This window comes from Myotis myotis, unplaced genomic scaffold (assembly GCF_014108235.1).
Source record: "Myotis myotis isolate mMyoMyo1 unplaced genomic scaffold, mMyoMyo1.p scaffold_m19_p_6, whole genome shotgun sequence".
Lineage (NCBI taxonomy): Eukaryota > Metazoa > Chordata > Mammalia > Chiroptera > Vespertilionidae > Myotis > Myotis myotis.
In genome coordinates this window covers 26721636-26747940 of record NW_023416368.1, presented here as the reverse complement: position 1 = coordinate 26747940, position 26305 = coordinate 26721636, and the positions used below count along the sequence as shown (strand labels likewise).

Genomic DNA, 26305 nt, shown 5'->3' with positions numbered 1-26305 from the left:
GTAATCCAATCATTTTTCATATTGCTCAGGAGCCATCATTATCATGTAAAGCAACATAATATTCCATTAAGTAGATCTACCATAATTGACTTAATCATTTTTCTATTGTTGGACATTTAAGTGTGTTAAACATTTTGAGGGTATTCTGTAACTTTTCTCATGCCTTATCTTATTTCCTAAGAATAGATTGTGTGAAGTGGGATTACCAGTTCAAGTGATATGAACATTTTTATAATTCTTGGTAACTGTTACCAAATTGATTTTCAAATGCTGCATTTATTTCTACTGCCTCCAGCAGGTTATGAGAGGATCCGTTTCACTGCATTCTTGCTGCAATAGACATTTGGATTTTTAAACATTTTCCTAATTTAATTGGCAAAAAAGTAGGTGTCATTTTGTTTCAACTTGGATCTCTTTGGTTAGTAGTGAGGCTGAATGTTTTTATATGTGCCTGTTTCTTAGCTGTATTTACTGCTCCACTTCTTACATTGTCTTTTCTTCGTTTTAGACCCCAAAACAGCTTCTGAAACAGAAACGGATATCTGTGCGGAATGGGAGATCAAGACCATCACTAGTGCTTTGAAGACCTACCTGAGGTAGGGACTTTCCATTTGCAGGGCAGGGTGCCAGCTTGTTATCAGGCCATCAGGAAGAAAGCAGTTTTATTTTCAGCCTCCGGAGAACTGTTGGGTGGGTGTTTGAAATGTGGAAACAGTTTAGGTGTGGGTGCAGTCAACTCAGCTGGTCACTCCGATTGTAAATCATCCATAGTTGATGGGTTGCCATTGTGCAGTGGTGATTTTAGGAAGCTTTGTTTTTTTATGAGAAGCTATGATGACAATTAGCCTTTAACAGAACCTAAAATATGGTATTTCCTGAAATCCCTGAAGACTCTATTAAAAACACAAGGAGTCCCATCCCATTCTGTTGCGAATGCATGATTACATGCCCTCTGTATTTTGATAGATTTGTGCATTGCAGATTGAATAAGTTGCTGACATCGATCCTTAAAAATGAGAACTTAGCAGTACTCCTTTTTGACTCCTTCAGCGAGGATTGGAAGATATCACTGTATTGGGGAAGAGACTGTTTTCCTGTAATAATATATGTGGTATTACTGCTACCTTCCTACTCCTCCCTCACTTATTAAGGGAGTGGGTGATTGACTACTAGCTATCTGCATCTCAATTTCAGGACTAGATTGAAATTTATGCTGCTCTTGAAGGGTAGGCATATTATAGTTATTAACTGTAGTTCTTACATAGGAAGGTGGGGGTGGGGAGGGGGAGGGTGTCTAGGTTTTATAAAGGTGCCCTTGTCTCAAAAGCAAAGGAGGAAAGGAACTGGTATTTTTGGCTATTGAGGAATGGATAAAAGAATCTTGATGTCAAGAATAAAATATAATGTAAGTGATGACTAAGAGTTGAATTAGGAGATGCAATGAGAATAAAATAAAATCTGAGCCAGGTATAATGTATAGTCTGTTGAGAAGCTTATTATTTGGACTATTAGAAAAAACCTCAAGTTTACAGTTTAACATATTCATTAAATATTCATACCCTCAATACTGCCATTGTAGTTTATACAAAACCATGTTGTAGAGGTTTGCATTTAGCACTTCTTTTTGCATGTTGATAGTGATTTACTAATGGACAGTAAGCATAAAACATATTTTCAAAAAATAGCAGGTAAAATTTGATTGTTTCATGCCTCATGTTAAGGGTTCTAGCTCTTTGGCATTCTCCAGCAGAACTCCACAGTGAATTTGCCACAAAAATACCTACAAAGTCCCTCATAGTATTTAGAGATGAGCTGATTGTAATGACAAGGTGCTGGGGAGATGAGAGTTTAAGTACAGGTTTTTGCAAATGTTTAGCCAGTTGCCTGCTTCTCCGGCGTGTTTTAAGATGCTCTTGTTGATGGGTGAGTCACTGACTGAAAATGAAATCTCTTGGTTTGTGCTAGGCTTTTGCACCAGTTCTTTTCTAGTTGTGACTATGAGACAGTTCTATTCTTTCCCTAAAAAGGAGAGAGAATGAAAATTTCAGGTAAAATCTCAGGACCTTTTAGAAGGGAAACTAAATTGGATTCAGATGAGTTGATCTTTATCTTTGAGAACAGTTTGGCAATGTCCTGGCTGCTATGTAGAGAAAAAAATTTGATTGTTTTGATTGAGCTAACTAATATATAACCTTTTATTCCAGAATGCTTCCAGGACCACTCATGATGTACCAGTTTCAAAGAAGTTTCATCAAAGCAGCAAGTACGTTTTCTTTTTGTCCGTTTTAAGGGGAAGGAATATATTTTTCTACTTCAAAAACAGTATCCCAAAATAAATATTATCTAACTCTTTGTTGTCTGCATGTAAACAACCCACATACACGCTCATGAGTTCGACACAGAAATAAAAACGAAACCAAATCGGAATTGCTAAGGCCTTGCTGCTACGCTGAATTTACCATAGAGGAGAGAAACTTCCAAAGTGTGTTTTTAGGGTTGGGGAAAGTTGAGAAAAGCAGGTTTGCCTTTCTAATTTTGATGATTGGAGTTCTGACTCCTTGGGTTTTTCCCAGCCCTTGAGTAGCATTTTGCAGAATGAATCATACTTCGCACCTTACCTACATTGAGCATTGGAAGTGTTTCCCTGAATGAGAGACACCATTGATATAACTCGCCAATCTGCTTTCTGCCATGGCTTCTATTGACAGCTTCCTATCATTCTTCAGCCATATCATCCAGGGTCCTGGTGTCATACTACTGGTATTAAAATACATAGGGATTAGATGCAAGCTACCCTAGGTACACTGGAATCTGTCTACGTGAGGCAGGCCTCCTGTAGGGGCAGGAAGATTCTCTGTCAGATTTAAATCTGGCATGAAACCCCACAATGCTATTACAACAGTAGCCTGTGCCTCTCCCTGCTTCCTTTAAGCCGTCACAGTTTGTTACTGTGGTAGGTACTATTGGCCTAATTTACTGGTAGTACCATCTAATGTTCTGATGGCCTTATCTAGTCATAGTTTCCCCCTTCAAACATGGAGGGAAAAGCCATGGGAGAAAGCTAGAAGTGAAGATAGTGTTTATGTGACTTCTTCCTCAGAGATGTTCCTAACCCATAGCACCCATTCTCTAATTAAACCTCCCAGAGAAGTGGAGCCACTTATGCAAGTTCAACCAAGAGAACATGGCAGGCCATGCTTTAGGTTACAGGTTGGCAGAAAGAGTCGCATATTGATGAGCCATTTCTTTTTTCTTTGCCAGGCTGGCTGTCACACATGGTGTGGGGATAACTGGATATTTCCTTTGATTTCTCTGATGCTGCATTGAGGCGTTATTTTGATATTTGAGACATTTGCAATGTTGTTCACGATGTGTTTATCACTTGCAAGTGCATAAAGTTCCTTCTTTCCTTGAAATGAAGCCGTCACTCTAAGAAGTCAGCTGCTCCCCAGTTTGTTCCTGCTCTGCGTGTGCAGCTGACTGGTTCCATTTCATCACGTCATCATTTTGGCTTGGTTTTTCTGATGGCCATTTTTGCAAATGAACTCTATTACAGAAAGCACCATTAAAAGCACTTGTAGATCTAGTCATTCTAGCCATGAGGGCACAGAACAGGATCTTAATCCTTTGAGAAATCCTCAGTCTGTCAGTACCCAACCTTTGTCTTCCTTTGATTTTGTCTTGTAAACTGATTTAGCTGTGACACATCAAATTTTACCTCCTTCCTACTTTTGCAGAGCTGGAGAATCAGGAGTCTCGGGTGTCTGAAATCCATAGCCTTGTTCATCGGCTCCCAGAGAAAAACCGCCAGATGTTACAGCTGCTCATGAACCACTTGGCAAAGTAAGTTTGAAGCTGATTGTCGGCTCTTTTCTCACCTCTAGAAAGTTCTTATCTTAGCCCTAAAACTGGTCTCAGTTCTGCTTATGTCTGCCTCTTCCACTATTGCATCAGGTATGCGAGAGGCTTAAGAAAGAAATGTGTGAAATGTTAACTGCAGTGGGTAACAACAGCAAGTGCCAGATGGTCTTTGCAAAAGTGGGCTGGGGAAGTGCCCCATGCAACCTGGCCTCCAGGCAGAGTTTTCAGGGGGTTTTAGCTCTTGTGATGACCAAGGGCATCTTCCATGATAAGGTCACCAAGCGGAGTTTTCAGGAGTTACATGTTCTTTGACGATCAAGGATGAACAGGAGTATGTTGTGGGTTTACAGACCTTGGATTTGAAGTAAAGAGGCCTGGATGGTAGAGTTGATTCTGTTCTTAACAAGCTAATAACCAGCCGTGGACTTACCAGTGACTGCTCTATTCCTAAGTTCTTCATCTGTCAAATATGGCTAGTAGGTTCTCTTTTATCTACAGTGTTCTTGATTTTTTAAAATTACATGTATTAAAGTCTTTGAAGAAGTATAGAGAATAAAGGACTTACCTTTGGCAAATGCTCACTTGCCCTCCGAGATAATCAGAGCATTCCATGAGGGCTTGGTTTTCCTGGTAGGAATATTTTTACTCTTGGAATGGTTTTTTTGTGTTTACTGTTACTTGAACCTTTTCAGAATGGCCTTACTGTCTTCCCTTGTTGTGTCAATTATTGCACATGTGTATTTTCTAACCATCCATTGACTGATGAATGCTCTTGATAGGAGACTGGAGCATAAGAAAAGACAGAGTAACAGTTAAGCTAAATTGTTAAGTCCCACATTCTACTGAACTGATGTGTTGCAAATTTGGCCCTTTCCTACACTTGTTCATGCCATTAAGTCATTTTTAGGGAGAGGGTGTAAGTTGATACTTTGCTGGGGGAGATTATGATGATCTGTTTTCATATTTATACCTACCACTTGATATTACCTTTTGGAGAGAGAGTATATGTTATCAAAAAGATTTCCACAGGTCTAAGTATGAAGAAACAAGAGTGATTTGCATTTTGGTGAGAAGTTACTAGGCAGTCAAAGGTTGCTCTATTATTGGTGAAATGTTTTTCTTGCCATGCAATTTGAACTGCATTGCAATATTGTGATTCATAAGAAATATATATTTTGCCATTAATATATTTCTGATATATATTTAGTCTTAACCCACAATTCCTGGCTCACAGCTTCCTGAAGCCTGGGAATTTCCTAAGTGTTGACAGTGAAAAAGGTATCTTTTGTTATGTTAATGAGTTGCCTTTTGGAAAGCACTTGAGGATGGGGATTGGTTGCCAATGGAAGGAACCTTGTGAGTGGAGGGATGGGACTTTCAGTCCTGCATCCCCCACCCCACCCATGACCTATGGGGAGGAGAGAGAGGCTGGAAGTTGAATTAATCGCCATTGGCCAATGGCCTGACTGTGTAAAGAAGACTGTAAAATACCAAGAGGATGGGGTTTAGAGAGATGGCAGGTTGTGAGCATGTGGAGATGCTGGGAGAGTGGCGCCCTCTCTGGGCATGGAAGCTCTGCACTCCTTCCCATATACCTTGCCCCATGCATCTCTCCCATCTGGCTGCCCCTGAGCTATACCCTTTTAAAATATCCAGTGATCTAGTATCTCCGAGTTCTGTGAGCTTTTATAGCAAAGTAATAGAACTCAAGGAGGCTGTTAAGGGAACTTCTGATATATGAGTCAAAAATAGAGGTGACAACCTGGATTTGGGATTGGCATTCTGAGTTGAAGGGGGTGGGGGGGGTCGTTGGAACCGCCAATCAGTGTCTGGTCATTCAAAAGCACAGGTAAACTGGGTTTGTGTCCTGGGGTTGTGTCCAACGTCTGAATATGTGTGTGTGTGTGTGTGTGTGTGTGTGTGTGTGTGTGTGTGTGTGTGTTGGGGTGAGGGGCAGTCTTATGGAATCTGATGCTATCTGCATGTAAATAGTGTCAGAATTGAGTTGAATTCTTGGGTATGTTGCTGGTGGGGTCCCGGAACCCAATTTATCCATGTTCAGAAACAAAGCAAAGCAGAGAATATGCCAGTTTGCAAGGAGAATGCCCCCAAAATGTCAAAGAAAATAATGGGAACTGGGCTTTAAAAAGTAACATCAGATGCTCTGAGATGCCTGTTCCATACAACCTGGTCAGGCATTTGTTAACGGAAAAGCCCATTTAGGTCTTTGTTGCAAACCTGTGTGTACTTGGAAGGCCTGCACCCAAACAGAGGAAGTTCCAGGTATATACTCAGTCAACCATGTGTGGGATGCTCCTGACTACTTTCTGGTCACTGGGTCTTAGGAAGGTCTCAGCCTGCTAGGAGCAGCTGGAGATTAGGAACTAGCTGAAAGCAATGGGCTTTCTAAGCTGTGCCGTTGTGATGAGATCTTAATTGCACTGAGAGAGACCAAGAGTAAGGGGTGATCCAGCAGAGCTAGTACTGAATTTTCCCATGTTTAAAATGCCCCGAGGATTGTTAGGAATCTTTAAAGAAAAAAGAACACCCTACGGTCAATTTTGAACAGTTGGAGCCTGTTCATCTCCTGGTGGATGATGGCTCACTATCTCCCTCATGTTCCACTCTCTGCTCTCCTAATCCCATTCAACTCAGTCCATCTTTGTCCCTAATCCAGGGGTCCTATAGCTGGAATATGCAGGTTACAGCTGCGACCTTGACTTTTTAACCTTCTATTTAAACCAATGTTGTTGCTAGTGTTATTTTATAGCAATTCTGGAGCATTATATGTTGTCTTTGATACTTAACAGAATTTCTCCGAGGTTCTTTCTATGAGGTTATATGGCATTGCTTTGTTAACTTAACCATTAACTAATTACCTGTAGGTGAGCTCTCCTGCCTATAACTTGAGTCTGTCAGTGCTGACCTTAGAACACACAGACTCAGATTCTCAGCGTGCTGTGTGCTTAGCCTCTGGAGCACCCAGGTTTGAAACGTCCTGGTGTAAATGAGCACTGCTGGGTCCAGTAAAAAGTGTGTATTTAGGTCTGAAAAGATTTTTTTGGCACCCAGCCAAGTTCCAAATTCCATTTAAGCTCTATGTATAGTTCATTTACAGCACTGTCATATTAAAATAAAGCAGTAAGGGAAAGTTAACTTGGGACAAGGGGTAGATTTGTCTATTTCATTCCAGTTTTCTCAGGTTCAGACTTACCCTAAGATATGCCTGAGCTATTGTTACCGTGGTCCACTTACTTAATGTTCAGCTTCCTTCCTAAGTTTTGGTTTCAGGGCTGGTTCTGCTGGAAAACCCAGTGTTTACTTCTCTCATTACCTACTGTGTTTGCCCTGCGCATCAGAGGTGTTTGATTCAAGGGTAAGATGTTTCGTATTGTATATTTTTTAAAGTGCTCTTTTGAAACATTTTCCAAAATTGGTTTCTTTTAGCTGTGAAGGGAGAGTTAAGACATTTTAGATTTAATCCCAAGTAGAAATGCATTCAGAGGGGAAAAAAGTCTTAAAGGGGAAGGAATAAAACTTTATACCTCCAAGCAAATATGATTACCAGGGCACATCCATATCACAGAGCTCTTGGGTTTGTTTCAGACCTCAGAGGGAACATTAAAATCATAGACAACTGTGCATATATTTTTGTTTCTCCAGCTCAAATCTCCTCTGATAATTAGATATTTTCTATTTGGATCCTGGAATCTAGTATACAGTCCAGAGTCACATGCCTCCCACCACAATTAGACTCACTTGGCCTGCTTCTTTGCATTAACGTTGCTGCGTCCCTCCCCTGGTCTGCATAATCGGACTCTGCCTGGGAGTCTGCATTGCCGATTTATTTCCCAGGCCGTTAGAATGCAGTCTCTTGAGAAGCACAGGCCTGAAGAACGGGCCATATGCAGGGATTTTCTAGGAGAGAAAAATGGTATTGAGAGGAATGGATTGGGATTTAGGAGGTATTAGAACTAGAAAGAAGCAGCTCAAAACAGTGAGTTCAAAAAGATTTTATTTTCATAATTAAACTCCTAAAAGCATCCAGTTTTGATTTCCCATGTCTTTACAGTCTGACTTTGCATTAAATTGAGTGTTTATCAAGTGACTCTTAAAATCAAGCATAAAACGTTTTTATTAATAAAGAAAATTGTCCCCAGCTAGTGGCAGGACCTTGTGGAGATCATTCAACCTCATTGAGCCTCAGTTTCCTGAGTTTCCTTTCAATCATGTGATTCTCTGTTTTCATCAAGTGGGGAGAGAAAACACTTTCTGGTCCTATAATTGTAGAAGGAAATAAGAGTAGATGAGTCGTAAAGACTAATTTCATGGTAGTTCCCTGGTGTTTACATATGATGACTCCAAGTATGTTGTATATCCCCACACATACCATTCACAGTGGCTCATGTTAACTTTATTACAGTGTTTATGCTACGTGGGAGGATTTCAAAAGTCTCTCCATACATCAGGAATGGCTATTAAAAATACCTTTTCACAGCTGGTTTTCCCAAAACACATACTGAGAAATAAATCTTAGTCTCTTTTCTATTTTGAAGCCACTGTTCTTTTGTTGCTAGGATGTTGTTGGAGAAGCAGAGCCTCCCTTTTTTTTTTTTTTTTTTTTTTTGCTTGTCCAAAGAGGCTTTGGGCTCTAAGAAACAGAAAATCCACTTCAAAATAATGTAAACAATAAGGAAATCTCGTGTCTTGTTACACAAAGTCAGCGCTGGGCTGGTTCATTTCTCTGTTCGTGAAGTACTCAGGTTATTTGCATGATCCTGCTTACTTACAGCCAGCCTCATTGCGTTGGCTGGGTCTCCTCAGGGTCATAAGCTGTTGCATTGCATCCTTCCATGTTAGTGGTTGTCCAGAGGCAGAAAAGACAATATTTCTTCTTTGAGTCTTTTTTTAAGACCTATGATGATGATTCTTTCCCCAGAAGTTCTCCAACAGACTTCCCATCGCATGTCATTGGTTTGAAGCAATCTCCAGTAAGAGGAATGTAACCACCATGAATTTTTATACCAAATAGGATTTAGCTGGGCCACCTGTGGGATGTGTAGATATCAGTATAGAAGCAGAGGTGTGAGTAGGCAGCCCACAGTGCCTACTGCACATAATCTTGATAAAACAGCATTTCATAGAGAGCAGTAAGTCTGTTAAATGATCTTGGCATGGCATTTTTTTTTTTTGGTTGTCAAATAATCTTTAATTGAAACATTTTCCTTTCTAGTTCTTAACTAGCCGGACATTCCACTGCACCACTGTTGATATCATCTATGATGTCCATCAACATTGCACCCCACCAACTGGGCAGTCCCCAGGATCTTTTTAATGGTTCCAGAGAGTTCTCTAGCTAAAGATCGGTGCCGCATCTGTCGGGCAATGCTGACAATCTCATCAAAAGTAATATTTCCACTGTGCTTAATGTGTTTTTTTTTTGTTTCTTTCTGTCTCTTGGCGGTTCTTTGAGGGCTTTGATGATCAGGGCAGAGGCAGAAGGCACTACTTCAATCTGGGCCTGTCTGTTCTGAAGGGTCAGTTTCACTGTAATCCTCAGACCCTTCCAATCACTGGTTGCTTTGGCAATGTCATCACCAACCTTTTTTGGAGACAGGCCCAGGGGGCCGATCTTGGGGTCCAGGGCAGATATGGCACCCATTTCCCCACCGGTGCACCTCGAGTATATGACTTTGATGTCGTTGGGGTCAAACTTCTACTTCGGCGGCATGGTGGAGTCAGCTGGTATCTGATGAACCAGGATTCAGGACAACCAAAGAAAGTTGCACCTGAGCCTCCTCCAAGCCGAAAGACCGGAAGCTGGGCATGGCATTTTGACTTGATCAAGACATATAGAATAAAAAGGCCAGCTTGGTAGAGGAGATGAATACATTTGCAGTGTGGGTACAATATATACTAACATTCCAAGATTTTTTGAGAGTAAAGGAAGGGGAGAAAGAAATGAAGAGGGCAAAATCAACTTTCATCTCATTGCTACTTACTGGTCCTTATTATTCTTTTCATTACTCTATTGTCTAATGCTTATTTGGATGATCTCTTACAGGTTGTACCTTTCTAAAAAGGACAAAATTCTGTAGATTGCAGGGATCATGAAGGAATATTATGCAGTAAATGCTTGGTATACAGTTGAGATCTTATCAAAATACAGGGTGGGGGAAAAGTAGGTTTACAGTTGTGAGTATGGGAAACAGAATTTATTCTTGTATTATTATTAGTTATTGCATTATTCTCCATATGAGCAACTGCAAACCTACTTTTGACACACCTTGTAGGAGACTCCATTGTCACAAGTTATCAAGGGTTGAGCACCTCATGCCTTAGGTGTTTTCACCTTCCTGTCACTGGAGTCTTAGTACTCCAAGGCATTCCTGCAAATCAAGAAGGATGCATTCATATTTCCTCAGTGATCTAGAAGCAGAGTGAATTGGGTCATGTGCAAATGCCTGTGGTTATAAAGAAAATTATTGCTAGGCCTTTGGCACCAAGGAGGATAGGCCCCGGTGGTTAACTAGCATTCCTTGAAGAAGTTCTTAAGAAAGGGTCAAAATAAATGGGAATTGGCATGGATACTTGACATTAACATGTATCTTATAGACACTCTAATATTCCTTCTTACTCCATTCCAAGTCTAGAGGGTAAGATTTAGCTTAGTGAAGAACTGTCAAACACATGAGAAGAGCTAGTTATTTCCTTGCCTTCAAGACTAGTCCAAACAAAATAGCTGTAGAATTTTACAAAGCACATTGAAAAGAAAACAGTACTTTTAAGATGATGGCTTTCTAAGATGGATAGCTCCTGTGAGCTTTTCTGGCAGCCTTCTCTCAGCCATACTCCCTGGCTACTGAACCTTTCTTCTCTCTAGTAACCACCGGACTCCCACTGCTGCCGGGACAGAATTGCGTGGCTGCTGGGCCACTGGTGGTGAGGCCTCATACCCCCACAGAGCCTCGTTGACCAGTTCCATTTGACTTCTACCCCACCCACTCCGACCCTGAACTGATAGTTTTGGTGATTTTAACCCCTAACTTGCTCTTGAATCCATCCACTTTTCTCCATCTCCATCAGTACCCCTTAGTCCAAGCTGTCATCATCTCTTTTCCAAACTGCTTGCAAAGGCTTCCTCCTGGCTTGCTCTGGCTGGTGGAGCTCTGGCTGCTTTCCAGTCCGCAGAATGCATGCTCTGCAGCCGGGAAACATGGAACACGGCAAATCTCAACATGTGATTCCCCTGCTTAAAAAACAAAACAAAAGAAACTTCAAAGGCAGCTTTCTCATCACTCTTAAGCTCAAACTCTGGATATGGCCTCCAAGGCCTGGTCTGAAGTAGGCCCTTCCCGACTTTGCAACTTCATCTGGTATCCCTCATGATCATTGCATCCCCACTGGGTGGCACACAGTGGACACTCATATTTGTTGGATAGAAGCATGATAGTCTCTTGGCCATTTCTCAAACGTCCCCTTTCCTGCTCCCTCTTTTTGCCTTGAGCAGCTCATTTTCTTCTGTCTGGAATGGTCCCTTCTCTAGCCTCTGCTGACAGAGTCTATCTCATTCTTCAGCCTTAGCTTAAATGACCGCCTACAATAATCCTTTCTGCCTCTAGTGTCCTCTCACTTTCTTGAACTCCCATAGCCTTTGCTTATTCTTCCCTTTTAGCGTGTATCACATTCCACCTCATTGGACACATTACCCGGAGGTGTATCTTCTCACTTCTACTGGGTCATAAGCTCCCAGGGGACAGCAGTCTGTGTTCTTTGATCTGTTTCTTACCTGGAGGCTGCAAACCAAGGCCTCTAGCCAGAAGAGCCCACACATGTGTTCTGTTTGGTATTGTTGTCTCACACATTGCTGTTTTTAAAATTTGGACAGGTTTGCAACATTGGTATTGGAGGTAATTTTGCTTGGAAAAAAAATCAGATCTTGCTAACAATTGTCTGGAAGTGAATAGAGGCCACTCCCCATCCCCCTGGTCATGCCTTCTGCAGTTCCTACCTAGTCCCTTTTGTCTCTCATGTCCAGCCTACTTCTTTCATGCCCCCTACCTGGTTGGCCCTGGTGTACGCATTTGGGTTTCAGTCTCTGGCCTATTTGCCAGTCCCAAAAGAGAGGCTCGATATTTGATGATTACACAAGTGAGTAAGCAGAAAAGGGCTGGGAGAATTACTTCCCTGACCAGCTAGCTGCTTTTCTTTTGAAATATTTATTATTTATGATAGATGGGAGGTCTCTGGAAGAAGTGGGAGATACTGATGATGTGTATGGGGTGGGGAGGAGAGTGGGGTTTTTTTCTTTCTTTTTTTTTTTAAGACTAAGAATGGGATTCTCAAAGGACCTTCTCTAGCTATTTTTGGCAGAGCCAAAGGAAAATCTATTTAAAGGGACACTACAAAGAGGACAATCACATATTTTAGAGCAAACAGGCAACTTAGCACTTTAAATTAATGGAAATGTAGAAGAAATCAGCTTAACCCTCATTTAGCATCTAAATAAGGTGCATTGGCCACACCTTCACTTATTTTCAACACAGGAATTTCTGTTTTGTGGCCTTCCAACCTTCAGGGTTAGGAGAAGGAAAGACAGAAGTTCAGTTTAAATTTTTTGCTTTAAAATAAAATCAATAATGTTTCTGAATTCAAGGAACTAAATCTTTCACATCACAAGAAACGCCCATTCTGAAAGGGGAAATGCTTGGCTTCAAGCTGTTACAGCCCAGCAGTCTTAAGGCTCCTTTGATTTGGGTCTCTTGTTTGTTTTGAGTTGTTCCACTCAGTTTGGGTTCATTTTTTTCAATGACTTTTCTGTTTCCTGATGCACCTCTTCCTCTTTTGGACCCAGGGAATCACCCATTGAGCTCCCTCTCAAATTCAGGGGGGAGTGAAGGGGAAGATGCTATCTTTTCTTTCTGTGCAGCTGCCCATTTATTCAGGGGATTATAAAAGCCAACTGTAAGCAGAGCCAGATTTCTTTTTCTTTTCTTTCTTTTTTTTTAGTACTCACCCAAAGATATGTTTTTATTGATTTTTAGAGAGCGAGAAGCATGAATGTGAAAGATAAACATCAATCAGTTGCCTCCACTGTGTGCCTCCACTAGGGATCGAACCCACAGACTTTTGATGTATAGGATGATGCTCCAACCAACTGAACACCCTGCAAGGGTTCTTTTTCTTTTTTCTTTTCTTTTCTTTTCTTTTCTTTTCTTTTCTTTTCTTTTCTTTTCTTTTCTTTTCTTTTCTTTTCTTTTCTATTTCTGATTTTATTTGAGTCCTTTCTTTCTCTTAGTGAGTTTAGCTAAAGTTTTGTTGATTTGGTTTGTCTTTTCAAAAAACCAGCTCTCAGTTTATTGATCTTTTCTACTGTGTTTTTAGTCTTTATTTAATTTTTTTCTTCTCCGATGAGCCAGATTTCTTATGCATTGGCCCTGGAAGCGGTTTCATTAAATCTCTGGGGTTTTTTTGGGATGAGCAACAGTTTCTAACTGATTCTAACACTCACACTGCTTGGGTCACCAAAGCCCTCTCTGCATTCTCCTTTCTTTGATTGGTGAACATGATCTGCAATACTTATGTTATTATACTGACTGGTTTCCCAGCCAGTTCTTCACAACCGGTGGTGCTCAAATGTGGCAGCGGCAGCTTGGCAGCTGGCAGACTTCTAGGTAGTTGCAGTTCATCTGTGGGGGCTGAGAGCAAAGTGGTTCAGAGAGAACATTGCGGAGCCAGACTGCCTGGTTTTGCTCTTGTCATTTCTGAAACTTGCATGAATTACTCACTTCTCTTTGCCCAAGTTTCCTCATTTGAAAAAGGAGATATAATAATTGTATCAAAAACTTTTAAATGAACACATCAGATTTTCTTGGCTTCTCTCTGTATTTCAGCCACCGCTGACTGCAGTGACTAGTTTTGTCTTCTCCAATTCACTTGACGTAGGGACAGCCTCATGGCTTGTAGCCTTGTGCTCATGCCACATGCCTCCCGCCTCTTACCTACTGCAGGACACAAGTGCTGTCCACACGTGTACAGCCTGGAAGCAAGGGGGCATTTAAAATCTCCAAAGGGAAACCTTTGACTAATGTGAGGTGGAAGCTGGACATCCTGAACAGCAGTCATTAGACAGCTTCTTGGAAGATGAGCTCAATAGATTGAGCCAGTATTGGTACTTGAAGCAGGCAGTAGCTAGCTCCTCTGGCTCATTCCCCTGAGAACTCCATGGTAAAGCAGTATCATAGAAGCCTTTACTTCACTCTCTTCTTCCTGGGAAACCTAAAGACAATAATAACACCTATTCAAGTTGTTGTGAGGATTAAATTAATTAATCCACATAAAGATCTGAGAAGAGTATCTGGCACGTAGTAGTACACCCTCCATCAATGTAAGCTTTTACAATCTGTTTGAGACAATTTCAGGGGATGGGGGCATGAGGATCAGGGAGCTGTGCCTTCAGGTGAGGGAAGATGGGAGACTTCTTCAAACGTTTAAACCGAAACAATCATTCTTCCGGACGGGATGGGGCTTTCTTTACAGTTCTGTTATTGGCAAGCAAAACCCTTAGGGATGGATGCTGAACACATAGCACGCACAGCCCTTATCCACTTGGGAGATTTTTCTGTGCGCATGTGTTTATTTTTGCTTTGCTTTTGTTTTCTTGGCAGTTTGTGTGTGTGTTTGGCCCAGGGGGCTGATCATCCATTTCACCCTTCCTAGCAAAGGATGAGCCAGCACAGGGTCAGCTGAGGAAAGAGCCATTGAGATCTGCTCTCAGGTCAGACCCTACACCAAGCTTCACACTTCCCCATGAGTATTCAGGTGCTTGGAGATTCAGATGCCCCCGGAGCAGTGCACCTGTTTGAAAGCACAAGCTGTGTGGGGCTGGTATTCATGGGAAGTTAGCAGCTACTCACCCTCACCCTCACCCTCCTGCTTCTTGGTGTTGCAAGGCTGATTTCATCTCAGAAGCAGCTGTCTCTACTGCAGTTTAATAACTCTTAATTTCCTGGAGGGAGAACGACACGGTATATCATGAAGACTCATCTTAGTCTACATGGTCTGGAAATTTCCACTCATCTCTGTGATCTTCAAAATGTTTCTCTTTGTGGGAGAGTCTGACTTTCCTTCTTCCTTACTCAGTTTGACTGCCTTCTCAGATGCCATTTCCAGAAAAAACATCCCTTGTGAAAACAGCTCCCTGTGTCTCTAGTTTACCTCATCACTCAGTCTCCATGTGGATTTCCCTCCCTAAGTTACTGCAGTCTGTATTAAGTATTAATCTATACTCGAAGGAAAGTTGTATCTGTAGTCATCTTCATCCTGTCTTGGTAGACACTTTTGTAGTTTAACTCAAGGGAGGGTTTGAAGAAACATTCAGGTGATTTGAATTTTGGATCAGTCCTTTCTGCTTTCTCACATGTGTAGAAGTGTTTTTCTTCAAGCAGTTTAGCATACCGATTTAGTGTTTCCAATTTGGTATTCTAAATGTAAATCATTATTTCTTCATTCTGTGCAGTAGGTGGTAGAGGAGCCCAAAATGTTTGCCTTGTTGGTAAACTGCAAGCAGGTCTTCTTATACACTTGGAGGTGCATAGGATGATAGAATAAGATCACTATTTCATTAAAGTCAGACTTTCAGTGAGAAAATGGGGGAATCCTTGGCCTCAGAAAGGGTTGGTACATTAGGTCTTTGGTTGAAAGCAACAGAAGTCAACTGTGGCTATTTATTTATTTTTTCCCCTTAAAAATATTTTTTATTGATTTCAGAGAGGAAGGGAGAAGAAGAGAGAGAAACATCAATAATGAGAGAGAAGTATTGAACAGCTGCCTCCTGCATGCCCCCTAGTGGGGATCAAGCCCACAATCAGGCGTATGCCCTGACTGGGAATCAAACCGTGACCTCCTGGTTCATAGGTTGAAGCTCAACCACTGGGCAACACCAGCCAGGCAGCATTGTTTAATTTCTTTCCCATACCACATATTGCCATCTAATCTAAATATTTGACTTAATTTGTTTTCTTCTTACTGAAATGTAAGCTCCATGAGGTCAGGGATTTCTGTCTATGTCTGTACTGCTGTACCCCTAGTACCTAGAACAGTGCTTTGTTAGGAGGCACTCCATAAATATTCATTGGATAATGAATGGAATAAAGGGTGGGAGCACTACCTTTGGAATGTTTCACCGCTCACCAGCTTTGTTCTCTTGTGATTCCACTGCAGGTTAACATTTCTAGTAAAGAGAGTTGCAATGGCCGCTCTTGGTAATGCACCCACTTCTCTGATGAGGCAGTAGTGGGTTACTCAACTGATATTCTTGGTAGGACAGTTGAAGGTAAAGGTTGCTTCACCAACCCCGTAAACTGAAAACATTTAAACGCATTTGCTTAAGTCACCAGGCAAATGGGGGTTTCCCATTTCAAGCATGTCTCTCAGTCTAGCTGGCTAGTCAGGTTTTCTTTTTCTCTCTACTGAAAGATAACTCTGACATTTTGCTTCTTTAAGAACTACACTTCTCTCTAGAACTCCCACTTAAACTGCTTTGCATGCCACCTAGATATGAGTTTCCCTTCTAAAATTGTTGCTTGTCTCACTGGGTTGTTCTCCCTGGTTCTAGACAGATGGTTAATGCAGCAGAGAACGCTAGCAAAACTATAGCTTATCCTTTCCTTGTCATGTTATTAATGTGTCGTGACTCCTGGCATGAATACCATCAGAAATTGTTTTAGTCATGGTTAAGTCTGATCTTAATTGAAACTTAAGGCGTACTTTATGCAAATGTCCTGATGCTTTCAGCTCCTTCTAATCTTCCCCCTTAGGGGATGGGGCAAATCCAAAAATGAATTCCTAATAAACTAATCCACAAAGACCCAGAATAGTGCTTCATTTTAATGTAAAGCCAAAAGAAAACGCTTCAAAGTGAAGCACTTTCAGTAGAAAAAGTTCTAAGTTACACAGCAGTTACTATTAAAGGAGCCTGTCTCCCTGTGCTCTTTGGGATTTGGCAGCCTGTTAAAAACAATGTTCTTTGGTGTTACTGATAATCAGGAACATCTCTGATGAAGCTGGCTTGGACAGAGCTGGACTGAGAGAAAGAATTGCGACAGCCCAGTTGGCATCATTCATGTCCGTATATGTTAATTTATTGAGCACCTGCTATGGACAAGCACTAACTTAACCAAGACGTTAATTATTTGTTTCTCTTAGGAGGTGGTAGGAGAGAGCATTGGTCCAATAGGCAAGAGGTTCTAAACTTGAATTTTTACAAACTCCTTTTATGCACAATCTTGAGCAAGTTTACCACGCCTTAGGTTTCTTCACCTACAAAAGAAGGGGTATTTTTTTTATGTTAAAAAAGCATGCACATGCAGATAGATATACAAACACAGACATATACATGCACTGTAGTCAAGGAAGACAGTTTAGAAGAGTAACCACCAATATCTTAACTGTTGTTATCTTTAGTTATTTTTAACGAGTGGCATAGACTCTCACTCTGAGCTCTCTTTAACTTTGAAGACATCTATGATTTGATGCACGAACAGGGTAGGTCAGGACAGGACAGTCAATCCTTGAGTATTCTGAGACAGAATCCCTTTTGTCTGCTCCCCATTTTTTGTCCACTTCTCTGTTCATTTGCATTTCTTGGAGAGTGGGCCACAGAAAGAGAGAGTATTTTAGCAATGCTGGAGTTAGTGGTAAACTTTTAATCTGAAAAGATTTTGGGTTATTCTCTCCAACTATTGGCTTTTAACTATACCAATTTTTTTTTCACTTCCTTCCTTAACCATTAGTTAATAGAATTTGAGCTTTACTATTGTGGTAAAACTGGTTTAAAATAAAAGAAAAATAACAATAATAAAAATTGCTTTGTTTTTGTTTCTGTATTGTCTTTTTGTCCTATTTTCAGGTACTGTGAGACTCCATTGACTTTTCATCCACCATAGACCACTTTTTTCTCTTCTTTTACTTGGCCTATTCCAGCCTGTCTATATGCTGGGCTTTTCCCACCTACCTCTCTGCCCCTATCTGCTCAGAGCAGGGAACACTGCTCTTGGTTTTTGCATGGCCCACAAGCTCAGAATGGTGGTTTATATTTAAAATAGTTGGAAGAGAATCAAAGGAAGAATAATATTTGACAGCACATAAAAATTATATGAAATTCTTCAGTATTCATAAAGCTTTATTGGAACAGAGCCACATGTATTATTTATGTGTATGGCAGCCTCCAGGTTACACTGGCTGGTTGAGAAGTTGCAAACGAAACCATTTGGCCCTCACAGCCTGAAATATTTACTGTCTGATTCTTTAGAGAACAGGTCTGCCAACTCTGTGCTAGAGACTCCTTTTTCATTGGATATCTTTCAGCTAAGACCTGTTCAGACGTGCTAACTCATTCAAGAGATATTTATCAAGGGTGCCCGACACTGTGCTAGACACAGGTATTGAAGTTGAACACGATGCCTTCCCTGTTAGGAGGGACTCACAGCCTAGAGGGGAGCATGGCATGTCCACTGGTAACTGCAGCATAGATCTGTGTGCTAATGCCCAAGTGTGAGTTTGGGGCTGTGGGAACTCAGAGAGGGAGCCCTGACTCTTCTTGGGGAGGCAGGAAGAAAGGAGGTCACCATTAGGTAATGGAAAACAAAGCTTTTGATAGCTTAAAGCTGCATTGTTCTACATGGATGACTTTTAATTAGAACATAAGAATTGTCCTATTAAAGCTAATAGTTACCTAGAACAAGAGTTGTCATAATTTTAACAAGGTAATATTTCAGTTGTACATAAAAATGATTGCTCTATTGCAGGATCAATATTTTATAGAACTATGTAAATAAACATTGTATAGATTGACTTTAGTGTATCGTCATCAACATATAGAATTTACTTCTGGGCAAAGGGGAATAGACTTTTACATTAAAATTGCAATTTTCATTTGCTTTAAGTTTTATATTTTAAAATGTTTCTCAGTACGTTTAAAAAGACTTTACTATACTAAGGATTGTTTTTGTTTTGTTTTGTTTTGATAAAAAGGAGATCACTGGGCTCAATTCAAGGTCTCCTGGATCCTAATGTTGGGGGTTTGAGTGGAAAGGCAGGGACTTCTATTTTTAATAAGCTCCAAAGTGATTTCCATCTACACTAAAGTCTGGGAACTACTACTAAGGAAACTGTTGATTAAAAATGCATTTCTAAAAGTTATTTTTTAAACTTTTTTTTCTTTCCTATCTTCTGTTATTAGCTCCCCAAGACAATGTGAAGGAAGCCCCTGACTTCCCCAAAACATCTCCTTTTCCTCTATTCTTCCTTTCTTCTTTGAACAAAACATTAGAGCAATATGTACAAAAAATCATTTGGAACATATATATGTGGGATATATATTTTTAGGTTTTCCTGTAATTTTTCATGTATACAGGGTTGGGCAAAAGTAGGTTTACAGTTGTGAATACCCAAAACACAGAGTTTATTCTTGTATTATTATTATTTATTATTATATTATTTACCATACGAACAATTATAAACCTATTTTTGACCCACCCTGTATATATGTGTATGTGTGTATATGTATGTGTATATATATGACAATTAACATTTGTCCTATTCATTCTCTGTCTCCTCTCCTCACTCTCTCTCATGCTAACTTTGAAATCTTCTTTTCACTCCTTCCCAGTTCCATTTCCTTCCAGTGGAAAGTTAACATGAATTTTAGTGTGTATCCTTTTGAATTATATTTTGATATTTTAAAATTAATGTTTTGTGTCCAAATATAGACATCTAGTATTTGTGTGTATGTGTTGTAACTTCACAAATGGTGTACTCTCACTTTTCACCTTGCATTTTTCACTCAGTTTTTGTTTTTGAGATACATGCTAGTTTATCCCGCTAAATGCTGTATAAACATGGCACATACTATTTATCCTTTTTCCCTATTGCTAGACAGAATTGTAACTTTTCACCTTTGTAAACAATGCTGTAGTGAACATCCTCATAGACATTTTTTTTTTTTTTTTCGCAAACTGTGAGTTTCCCAAGAGGTATACCTAGCAGTGGAATTGCAGGGATATATGCAGCTTCATTTTTCTTTTTTTAAGATATTGCCAAATTATTCTCCACGATGACTGAATTGGCTTATTAGTCTGACATAGTTTTCCTTTGGAGAGATTCAGCGGTTCTCAACCTGTGGGTCGCGACCCCTTTGGCGGTTGAACGACCCTTTCACAGGGGTCGCCTAAGACCATCCTGCATATCAGATATTTACATTATGATTCATAACTAGCAACATTACAGTTATGAAGTAGCAACGAAAATAATTTTATGGTTGGGTCACAATATGAGGAACTGTATTTAAAGGGCCAGAAGGTTGAGAACCACTGAGATAGATCAATATAGATGCAGCATGCCTCATGTGGCATGTCTTATGTCCTAGGCAGTGCTTTGATTGCATTACCTGTGTGGGTGCTGATGCATTACCATGTAACCCATCTAGCCTGAAATGTAAAAGATTCAAGCATAAGTTAGATAGGTTATAGAGGCCGAAGTGGAGGTGGTAGAATATCATGGAAGAAAAGGGAACCAAGGAACCAAACAGATGAATCCCTTCATAAGATTATGGACATATTGAACCACCCAGAGAGATCTGACATAGAAACACCCCAGCACCTGAACTTCCCATTGTCCTCAGTAGGACGTTGGCAGGTCTTGTTCATTCTAAAATGTAAAGGCTTCTAACCTGTGCCACAGCCTCCATAAAATATCTCTGACACCCCAGAGGCCAAGCAGCTGCGGACATAACTCATAAGGCCTCACTGCAGACGGCTGGGCTCCAGAGGCTCCTGGCTTAAATAGGTCACCATGACTGTGGAGAGCCACTGTTTCTGGCTTGCAAAAATGATAATGCCTGCCTGCCAATGTCTTTACTAAGTCTCTTTGGAGGATGAGTCTGAAATTCCTAAGTGGTATGAGAAATCTGTAAAAGCAAACTGTGTAGAGAGAAGTCTGTCTTTGGGTCTGCATAGTCATCCGGACCACCCTGCAGGTCCACGGCTGGACCCTCACTGCTCTGCAGCTTCTCAGCAATGGGGGAAGGGGCTCTAGCTGCTGGGGCCTGGGCTCTCATCTTCTGGGATGCAGGCTGAGCATCTCTCTCCTCTAACCCTGTTTCCAGAAATATCCTTAAGCCCCTGATTGCTTCTCACCTCTGCTGCCAGCCTCTAAAGGCCATGTAGTCTGTGCATGCCCTCTCATGTGTTTTATTACCATCGCAGTGAACCAACACATAACTATTATGTTTCCTACCTCCTGTGAATGGGCAGGAAGTAGATGGAAGGAAGGGAGGGAGGGGCCTAATGAAGAGAGAAACATCTTAACAAAGATTAGATTCCTGCATTATCCAGCCTTTCTGTTAATAACTCAATAAAAATGTTTGCCTGCAGGTCAAGTAGGTCAGGACACCAGGATGATGTGTAGCAGAGCTGGGACTAGAGTGAGCAAGGGAGTCGCCTGAGGTGCAAATGACCTGCCCAGCAAGCCTCCTTAAACTTGTTACCCCTGGTATCTCTCTTGCCTCACTGTAACCTGGGCCTGGCTGAGTTTAAATTTCCATTTGGGGTTTTTTGTCAACATGTACATCCTTTCTCTCATTTCCTTCAGCTGTGGACAGTGATTGACAGGTCTGGATAGATGTGGGTTCAGTCTGTATTAGGTATTTTGTTATTGTTGTTTTTTGTTTGTTTTTACCTTATATTACATCTGGAGTTTTATGGCAGTCATGGGGAAAGGGAGTTTCAGATACAGATTTTTGGTTTAGAGACTTTTTCAGGAATGTGTCTATTGCAGCTTTGCATGGATAATTGAAAATTGCCCCCCTGCCATTAACATCAATAATCGAAAGCTGGTTCTGTGTACTACTGTAGCAAAGTAAAACAGGTGGGTTTGATTTGCTTAGGAACTGGAAAAGCCACTTGAGAGACTTTTACAACATCTGAGCTCCTTGGGCTTCTTAAGAACTTTGTCTATGGTTGGCTGGTGAAACAGGTGGTGGTGGTGGAGCCATCTAAGTGAATCAGTAATAATAGAATAAATGGAATTTACATGGCATTTTTGTTTCAAGGAACCAATCCTCTAGTTATGCATATTACTTCCTTTTTAGACTCTGCAAATTTGGACCCCAAAGGTAAAGTCCAGCTGAATAGGGCAAGAATAATAATGGCCATAGATAAGGTCCTACGATTATCAAATTATCTTATCAGAGGTTTAGCTTTTCCTTTGGTTTCTCATAACCAGTCCTACAGGAGACTGTTCCTCCCTCCTTCAGCTTATGCTCTCTTGGGTACTAAGAAGCTTGTCCTTGTCTGCATACAAAGTCAACTTGGGAGGAGTAAAGAGATGGGAGGGACACAGGTTTATATAGCTGGGCAACAAAACAAATTAGATGGGGTTGCCACAACCTTTTGCAGTGAAGGTTCAGGATCTGGAGAAGGGGCTGCACATAAACAGATACACTAGACAAGAAATATAAATTTAGAAGGCATGGGGGGAGCCAGGCGGAGACCTTACTCTCTAGTGGAGAGGTTCAAATCTCTGGACCCTTAGCTTTTTATTTACTAGAATATACATTTGCCCTTTAGCAAAGTAAACATGCATATTAAAGGTAAGACTTGGTAAACAGTAAAAGATTATCAGGTTAGGGGATTGCCTAGAGCCACCATTGTCTGAACAGAACAATCAGTGCATAGCTTTTAGGCCTTGCTAAAGCCCAAGGTCCATCAGCCTTCTGTGTTCCTGCTGCACTTTCATGATAGTGTAATGGGTAGCTTCCAGGATGGGGTAAACCTAACTCTTTTTGAGACTGCTAGAGCAGAAACCCACCTCCCACCCCCATTTTCTCCTTCTCTATGTTTACCCCTGCACATCTGTAAGCAACCCTGCTTGCCAGCCTTCACTTGATTCTTTGCTACCAGGCCAAGGTTCTTCCGTTTTTGCACTTTGCATGGGAGAAAGGCAGATGGGGAGATCACCCAGGAAGCTTAGTTTGCCGTTTCAGAGTTAATGTGCTGTGCAGCTAATTTGATTATCACATTTAACTGAAAACACCTGCAGGGTCTGCCAGCTCGAGTACAGCCTGCCTGGTAGTGTGGGCCCCATACAAACCCTTTTCATTGTCAGACTGGATTAAATGGAAGCCTCAGAGCAAGTACTTGCATCAATTAGGTAGCTCCTTGGAATAGAACTAGGATGCAGAGAGCACTTATTTTGTCTCTGGACTCATGTCCCTATAGTGTCAGCAGGGTAGAGTTTGTGGAAATTGATCCCAGGTGCAACATGTCTAAGGGAAATGAGCTTTTTTGATGCAGGCTATGCAGGGCCTGGGTGGAATGTAGAGATAGAAGGTAAGATACACAATTGTCTTGGTGCCCAAAACAGTATGAGAAGGCTCATATTGCCTCACATTGTCTTTTTCCATTTTGAATCACTAAGCCAGCTGTCACCTAGCTTTAGAACATTTGGATGGAGAAGATCCAGTGTGAAGCCTCAGGAGCATGACCTGGCTCTTGAATATGGGGCACTTTGAACTACTACTCCAAAATGAGTTCTGATAGCCATTCCAGTAAGGGAGTGCCTATTCTTCTGTTGCCTGTAAGATGGGAGTTGCCTGATCCATATAGGACTCCTGGGATGCTTTCCCGTACTCAGTCTTCAAATATTGGGGTGCCTATTATATGCCAAGTGCTATTTTAGGTATGGTGATATAGATGACCAAGATATATTAAGCCCCTGTTCTCCTGGAATCTAAATTTTAATTGAGGAGAAAAGACAGATATTTACAAATATTCATTGAGCACCTACTCAATAGTATGTCTTGTGAATATAGCAGTACATTTAAAAACTATGGAATAGAAATACAGACTGGAGGGAGAACCAAGATGGCGGCATAGGTTAACGCCGGAGTTTGCTGCCTTGAACAACTACTTCAAAAGTGAAACTAAAAAACGGAACGGACATCACCCAGAACCACAGGAACGCTGGCTGAGTGGAAGTCCTACAACTAGGAGGAAAGAGAAACGCATACGGACACTCAGAGGAGGTGCAGTGCTGAAGTCAAATTCTGAGGTGCGGAGTGCGCGGAGCGGGCTGGCGGCGGAGGGCGCGGTTGGCGTTTTCAATCGGGAGGGAGTCGCAGACTCTGAGCTCCAGATACAGGCGAGTCTTTAGGGACCCAGACTCAAACGGGAGAAGCGGGACTGTCTGGCTTCGGTCAGAGCGAGTGCAGCTTTCTCTCTGAGGTTTGCAGCGGCTACTGGGACTCAGAGAGGCAGAGCCCCTGGGGACAGGACTGAGAGCCACCATAACTGCTCTCTCCGGCCCACCCTGTTGATCCTGTGCGACCCGCCCCGCCCAAGCCCTGCACAGAGGCATTTGCCGGATAGCCTCAGGCAAAGGCTAGATTAGCACCTCCCTAGTGGACAGAAGTTCTCTCACTGCAGACACAGCTGATTCTCATAGCCAATTGGCCTGGAGGTCAAACCCTCCCTGGTATTAGCTACAACAATCAAGGTTTAACTACAAGACTGCGCACAAAGACCACTAGGGGGTGCACCAAGAAAGCATAACAAAATGCGGAGACAAAGAAACAGGACAAAATTGTCAATGGAAGATATAGAGTTCAGAACCACACTTTTAAGGTCTCTCAAGAACTGTTTAGAAGCCGCCAATAAACTTAATGAGATCTACAAGAAAACTAATGATACCCTCGATGTTATATTGGGGAACCAACTAGAAATTAAGCATACACGGACTGAAATAACGAATATTATACAGACTCCCGACAGCAGACCAGAGGAGCGCAAGAATCAAGTCAATGATTTGAAATGTGAGGAAGCAAAAAACACCCAACCGGAAAAGCAAAATGAAAAAAGAATCCAAAAATGCGAGGATAGTGTAAGGAGCCTCTGGGACAGCTTCAAGCGTACCAACATCAGAATTATAGGGGTGCCAGAAAATGAGAGAGAGCAAGATATTGAAAACCTATTTGAAGAAATAATGACAGAAAACTTCCCCCACCTGGTGAAAGAAATGGACTTACAGGTCCAAGAAGCGCGGAGAACCCCAAACAAAAGGAATCCAAAGAGGACCACACCAAGACACATCATAATTAAAATGCCAAGAGCAAAAGATAAAGAGAGAATCTTAAAAACAGCAAGAGAAAGAAACTCAGTTACCTACAAGGGAATACCCATACGACTGTCAGCTGCTTTCTCAACAGAAACTTTGCAAGCCAGAAGGGAGTGGCAAGAAATATTCAAAGTGATGAATACCAAGAACCTACAACCAAGATTACTTTATCCAGCAAAGCTATCATTCAGAATTGAAGGTCAGATAAAGAGCTTCACAGATAAGGAAAAGCTAAAGGAGTTCATCACCACCAAACCAGGATTATATGAAATGCTGAAAGGTATCCTTTAAGAAGAGGAAGAGGAAGAAAAAGGTAAAGATACAAATTATGAACAACAAATATGCATCTATCAACAAGTGAATCTAAGAATCAAGTGAATAAATAATCTGATGAACAGAATGAACTGGTGATTATAATAGAATCAGGGACATATAAAGGGAATGGACTGACTATTCTTGGGGGGGGAAAGGAGTGTGGGAGATGCGGGAAGAGACTGGACAAAAATCGTGCACCTATGGATGAGGACAGTGGGTGGGGAGTGAGGGCGGAGGGTGGGGCGGGAACTGGGAGGAGGGGAGTTATGGGGGGGAAAAAAGAGGAACAAATGTAATAATCTGAACAATAAAGATTTAATTTAAAAAAAAAGAAATACAGACTGAATCTATTAAAAAGATAATTTCAGCAAGTGTTAAGTGCTCTCAGGGAAGGGTATACAATTAGAATAATGGGAATGGACAAGGAACTCTTAGTTCAGGTGGTCAGAGGAGGTGACATTTAAGTCACTACCTGAATGAAGTACAAGAGCAAAGCCATGTAAAGAATTAAAGGAAGACCCTTCCAGGCAGAGGGGCTAGTAAGTGCAAATGCCCTGAGGAAGGAGCCTGCTTGGCATGGAAACATACTTGGCCTATTTAAGGGACAATAAAGTCAGTATGGCATAAGTTGAATTTGGGGAGCTAAGCACAGGCCAAACCAGGTAGGATTGGTGGTGGGGAGGAGGGGCATGGGAGGAAGTTTGAATTCTGTTCTAATTGTTTGTTTATTTATTTATTTATTTATTTATTTATTTATTTATTTTTATTGCTTAAAGTATTACAAAGGGTATTACATATGTGTCCATTTTATCCCCCCGCCCTAGACAGTCCCCTAGCCTCCCCTATCCCCCAATGTCTTATGTCCACTGGTTATGCTTCTATGCATGCATACAAGTCCTTTAGTTGATCTCTTACCCCCCTACCTCCTGCCCCGCAACCCTCCCCGGCCTTCCTGCTG

The 26305-nt window shown here is 41.4% G+C and overlaps 1 protein-coding gene across 4 annotated transcripts in view; it reads left to right on the top strand.

The window, feature by feature from the left end:
* ARHGAP26 (Rho GTPase activating protein 26) overlaps positions 1–26305 on the top strand; it is a 421272-nt gene that overhangs the window by 249281 nt on the left and 145686 nt on the right. For all 4 annotated transcript variants that reach the window (XM_036312015.1, XM_036312018.1, XM_036312017.1 and 1 more), the window contains exons 15-17: positions 509–596; positions 2205–2263; positions 3738–3843. In XM_036312015.1, the coding sequence (XP_036167908.1) occupies positions 509–596; positions 2205–2263; positions 3738–3843 (253 nt within the window). The remainder of the gene's footprint in view (positions 1–508; positions 597–2204; positions 2264–3737; positions 3844–26305) is intronic.